This window comes from Egretta garzetta, unplaced genomic scaffold (assembly GCF_000687185.1).
Source record: "Egretta garzetta isolate BGI_Z169 unplaced genomic scaffold, ASM68718v1 scaffold604, whole genome shotgun sequence".
NCBI lineage: Eukaryota > Metazoa > Chordata > Aves > Pelecaniformes > Ardeidae > Egretta > Egretta garzetta.
Genome location: NW_009259366.1, coordinates 801717 through 807716, shown reverse-complemented (window position 1 = coordinate 807716; position 6000 = coordinate 801717). Strand labels below are relative to the sequence as shown.

Below are 6000 nucleotides of genomic sequence, written 5' to 3'. Positions count from 1 at the left end.
TTGTAAGGGAAAAAAGAAGGCGAAAGACAGCTTTTCAGATATATTTCAGAAATAAACTCATAAAGAAGATTCCATGTTCTGTTTGCTTGCTACAGGTTCTTCCTTCATATCACAGGACTCCCTGATCCAGCACAGAATTTACCACACAGTACCACCCTACCTGGGGAGTTCCCTGGTCTCACAGTAATGCATTTGGAGGAAAAAAATTTTCTTGTAACTCCTGAGGAGGTGATAACATTTTGCAGTAGAGAGGTAGCTCCTAGGCAGGTTACCTTGCTGTACAATTCCCAGCATCCATCCTAGGAAAAAAAGATTAAATTCAACTATAGCATATATTCCCAAGATATTGGTAGAAGTTTATAGGTTGTGTTGATCAATCAGTGGGCTTCTTGCAGACTTCTTTGCACATGCAAAAAACATGGGAGGAGGTAAAGTGTTGAATGTAGTCCATGAATACCTCTGTTGTCCATAGAGCTCTTCACAAAACCAGGGGATTGGTTGCCTTGTGCTTCCCCGTTGCTTGCAAACTCCAGGAGCAGTTTAGGGAACCATTTCAGATTCTTCAGAGAGTAAAGCTTGAAGGACAAGCTAATCCTTGGCCTAGTAACTCCATGTCTCCTTTATACTGAGGAGCCCAAAACTGGACCTAGCACTCCAGGTGTGTCTCACCAGTGCTGAGTAGAGAGGAAGAATCACCTCTCTTGGCCTACTGGTGAGGTGCTGCCTAATGCAGCTCAGGATGATGCAAGGATGCATTGCTGATTTATGGTCAACTTGGTATCTGTAAGGACTCCCAGGGCTTTTCTGCCAACCCACTCTCCAGCCAGTGGCCCCCCAGCCTATCCTGTGCTTGGGGTTACTCCTCCTCAAGTGCAGGACTTTGTACTTCCTTTCATTGAAATTCACAAGTTTCCTGTCAGCCATTTCTCCATTTTCTGGGGTCCTTCTGAATGGCAGCAAACCCATATGCCATATCAGCCAGTCCTCCCAGTTTTGTACCATCTGAAAACTTGCTGAGGGTGCACTCTGTTCCATCATTTGTAAAGATGTTAAACAGCATTGGTCCTAGTATCCATCCCTGGAGTACTCTACCACTCTTCAGCTGGACTTTGTGCTGCTGACTACAACCCTCGAGGCCTGACAGTTCAGCCACTTTTCAGTCCACCTCACTGTTCACTTATCTAGCCTATAAGGCATAGACAAATCTCTATGAGGATGTTCTTGGAGATGGTGTTCGAAAGTATTCCTAAACTTGAGATAAACATCATACACTGCTCTTCCCTCAAATTTTAATGAGATTGTATGTTTTCCTACTGCTCCAAAGATAATTCAGAAGCCAGCAGGACACTGTCTGAGGCAGTGGGACATAAGATGCTCTCTGTTGCTCAGAGATCCTTTCTCTAGAAAGCCTCATGCCCTTTGCCCATTACTTGTACTTCCCTGTAACATACATAGGCAAGTGAATCTGGCATTGTTTTTGGGAGACTAACCTGGCAACCTTAAGTATTGACATCCAGCTTCCAGCCTAGTTTAAAAGATTAAACAGTGCCACTGGTTTTGGTTAGGTTTCTGTGACTGGGGGTAAGCAGTGGTAAAGCTTATTCTACCACTATTCCTGCGAGATCAAGACTTCCCCATCACCAGCAAACACTCCATTTAGCACACAGAGATGTAGTGTCACAATGCATTAGCACAAGCATTAGAGGGGAGAAAACAGAAGTCTCTCTGGAGTATGAAACATAAAGTATTTGAAGATTACAATTTAAAGAAAAAGCTCATCAAAATACAAGTCTGACTAGTCATCCATCTCAGTTTCTTCTCCAAAGCAGCTTTAGCAGAGAGATGGCAGTGTGATTAGACTAGCCAGGTCTTTGTGGTACCAACAGCTGCCATGGCTATTTGCCAGGACACCCCAAAGGCTCCACTGTTTCTGAATCTATGTAATTTTGTAAGCAAAACCATGCAGCACACAAACATGTGGTCACCGATGCCAACTCAGCAGGCTAAGAATAGATCATCTAAGGCTGTGTTAACAATTTCAGATACAAGAGGTTGTAAAGTAATAGGATCACATTACAGAGGGGAGAGCTGAAAAAGGTTGGAAAACCAGGTATGAAATTGCAGTACTGGGCTACTTCAGCTCACAAAGTTTAACAGGGAAAGGGACCTGTTTTCAGTGTGGTTGGAGCACACAGTGCAAAGATAGCTTCCCAAAAGCACGCGGTGAAGGGTTATGTTCAGATCTCTCCAAGTCAGACCTCCCTCAGGGGGAGCTGCTTTAATGCACGATGACAGCGATGGTACCAGGGCACTCTAGCAACCCAGCTGAGCTGCTGGTGAAGGGCACTTTTTCCTTGCAAAAGCTGAGGCAGCCAGTTTAAAAGGAAGGTTAAAGGCAAATATTATGTAAGTACTCAAGATGAGAGCAATAGTGCAGGCAGTCATTTCTTCCCTAAAGCACAGGAACATGGCAGGTTGTTGGTGGTGTGGTGGGCAGGTGAGTGGAAGGACAGCAAATTTCACAGAGCATCTTTCCATAGAATAATATGTAGTGATTTTCACTGGTTTCCTTTCCACAGAAGGATCTTACAAGGGAGCTGGGGTCTGCTGAGGCATTGATAAGCAAATATTAAGGTCATAACAGAGGACCCAAATCACTGCCTTGCAGGGAAGCTTAATTAAACTGGTGAAGGAGAGATTCTGTGGCTAGAGCTTGTCTCTGCCGATAGTGAAAACATCGCATCCAATACTGACAAGTCAGCAAGAGCTATTGGAACAGTGCTTACAGCATCTGCTCCTCTGGATCCCCATGATCTTGTAATGTATTATGCAAGAGCAGAGAGGGCCCATGAAGATGATGTGGTGGTGTAACTTACCAAAATAAATAAAAATACTCTTCCTCCTTGTTCACCAGGCACTGCTGTACTGGTAAGTTACAAAGCGCCCTTTAGTATCAGGAAAACTGAAGAGAATATGAATTAAACAGATTTATAAATTTTATAAACTAAATTTATTATTAGCTTTAAAAGGCATGGCTGTTGTGTTGGAGAGCAGCTTGTTCCAGGCTTGCAAGGTTTGCTGAGCCCAGTAAGAATCTGTGGAAGGCAGAACTGGTTGTTACGGTTTGTTTACATTGACAAAAAGATATTAACCATAACCACTATGAGAGGAGTTCTGGTCTCAATGCACAGAGCTCTGCTCAAGAGTTAAAAAAAGTCACACACAGGGACTGGGAGCTTCAGTGGATAAAAAATGCTTCAGTCCAAAGTAATAACAATTTAGAGTGCAGGTTCCCTGCCAGGGACTGGATTTCTACAGTTCAGAGAATATGCACTCATGCTGACAGGACTGGTTTGGCCTCAGGAAACCTGCAGCCTGTGACCCTCACTGTTAAATGCAGCTCATAGGTAGAGCTCAGGCCACCACTGGCCAGAGCACCAACATCTACACTGTTTTGGGGGATCCAAGCTCCTGGCAAAGCGCTCACCTTCCTGTGGGAAAAGACCCACACCATCTCTGCTGCCCTGCCCCACCCATATTTTTTGTGGCAAGGAAACCTGGCCATACAGGTTATATGGATGCTCTCCACACCCACCCCAAAGCATCTTGTTTTGGGGAACAGGGGCATCATGCAATTTAAGCATAGACTAAAATTCTGCTAGTCTTCAACATGCTCAGGTGTTTGCATGACAGCTTCTGTGTTGAGATTATTCTCAGTGGAAACTGAGTTAAGCGTGTACACCAGAAATTAAATATCATTATACATACCTGCCGAATGCTCTAGCCTTCATACCACCACCTCATTAGGTGTTAACGAAGTGTGCTGCTATCAGAAGTAAAAAAGGCAAGGGAAGTAACACAAAGCCTGGAAAGACTGCCACACAAAATTGTAGGGTATGAAGAAGTCTTGTTACTGTTTCCTGAGCACAGAATAGGGTCTGATACATCAGTTCCAAGAAATAAGAATACCTGTTACTCATGCTGGGTAAACACACAATATGGCCAAGTAATACCAGCACTGGCTTACAGCAGCAAGTCTCCAGGAAATAAGAACAAGCAAATAAAAACGCTCTGACTGCCTTCCAGGAAGCCGTCTTGTGGTTTGGGAGCCACATCTCCACTGACCATCAGCAGGAGGGGCACCAAGGGAGGGGACATTTACTCAGAGCCCCAAAGGCTGTTCAGTAGTTTCTGAGTGTTGGTAATGAGTTAGAGTGTTAACAGTTAAATTTTTTAAGAGCTTATCAGTCACATATGCAGAAAATCTGTGTCCATCACACCCATGTGAAGAATTTTTTTTATTTTTTGGGGAACTTGCTTTCAAATTACAAACAAATTCAACAAAACAGACAAAATATGGGGACAGTGTGACCAGCCCAAATGACAACTGCCTTCTTTCTTTTCTGGTAGTCTCTCAGCAGGGTGAAAGCCAGAGACGCTTGTACAGAGAACTGCTGAGAAACTACAATCGTCTTGAACGACCAGTAGTGAATGACTCCCAGCCCCTTGTAGTGGAGCTCCAGCTTTCCTTGCTGCAGATAATTGACGTGGTAAGTTACTTGCTGTTCTGTTCTCTACAGCACCTGTTCAGCATAACAAATCTGATCTCTTGTGTGGGGACCATGCTTTTCCTCTTAACCAGGCTATCAGAGATGAAAGCAGATTGTCTTTGGCTAAGCATCCTCCCTAAATGCTGGAATACATGCTTTCACACTTTGGAAGAGTGAATAACCTCCTAAAAGCACAGCCATCTCTGGTACAACATGAGCTGCAAGGGGATTAATTATGTAGGTTTTTCCATTTGTTTTAAACAGAAGAAAGAATTCAATGAATTAGAAGCCATGTGTTACTAGAAATTATTAATGGTATGTTCTTCTCAGAGCCATGCGGGATGCAATAACTGAAGACCATGTGCAGTGTTCAAAGCTAGCATCACTGCACTTACACTTTTTCATTAGATATTATGATGGCATTGGCCTCTTCTCCCCTCATGTCTTTACCATGCACTGCTGTTGAAGGAGCCTGCCCTGAGATGAGGTTATAAATATATAAAAGCAAAACCTGGAGGCACAGCCCTCTAATTGTCTTGCTTGCAACACTTTTCAGAACTGAGATTTGACCCATGGAAAATTTTAACATTATAATCCAAATCCCTTTTTTCATCATGAAGATGATTCTGTTTGATAAACCATAATATAGAGAGATAATTTCTTTCATCTGCATGGAAAAAACAAGCCAGGAGGACAATTTTGACCACCTTCACCTTGCTAATACAGTGAAGGGCTGAACACGTTTGTGCTCCTTTCCTCACCCTGCCCTTTGCATAGTCAGTATAATGGGCTGTTTTCCAACACACTCACTGTCATGAAAGGAACAAGGAACAAGAGAGATAGATGTGCAAGTCTTTGTGCAGTTGCAAACCATTTTGACAGAGGCCTCAAATATTTAAAATTTTTTAAGTTCTCACAATCTTTCTGAAAATGCATAGTGCACCAGGTGCTCTCCTTGGAGGGGTAAGCAGGACTCTGAAAGTCTTGCCCTCTATCATCATGCTGTAAGAGCGGCAGGTCCAGCCAGTTTTGGTGTTCCTGGAGGCAAGCAGCAGCCACTCAGGCAGGGTAAGTAACTTTCTGTTTTGAAATGTTAGCAATAGCATTGAGCTGGAAGAGAGAGATCATTGCTTTCAACTAAAGTCACTCATTCATGGCAGGAGCTCACAGTCCTCTTCATTAACAAAAGAGCAGAGAAATCCTCCAGCTAATTTCAAGTAAATTTCAGCAAGCAATTCCAGGTTTAGCAGAGGCGTCTTAGCTCCAAAGATCTTGTTCCAGCCCTTCTTTTTTTGGATTGTATTTTCTTACAGTAATTTGAAGGTTGGTGGTGGTAAAGGGGACTTTTTAGCCTTAGGGCTGTGACTGTACATTTTCAAAGTCATTCGGGAGGAGTTACATAAACCCTTTTTTCAAGTTGGGTTTCGCATTCACATGTGAAACCCATGCT

At 43.3% G+C, this 6000-nt stretch overlaps 1 protein-coding gene across 1 annotated transcript in view; it reads left to right on the top strand.

Annotated features, from left to right (window-relative positions):
• The window catches only part of LOC104124489 (neuronal acetylcholine receptor subunit alpha-7), a 59136-nt gene that overhangs the window by 12831 nt on the left and 40305 nt on the right, over positions 1 to 6000 (top strand). The window contains exon 2 of the mRNA XM_009636829.2: positions 4411 to 4550. Within this exon, the coding sequence (XP_009635124.1) occupies positions 4411 to 4550 (140 nt within the window). The remainder of the gene's footprint in view (positions 1 to 4410; positions 4551 to 6000) is intronic.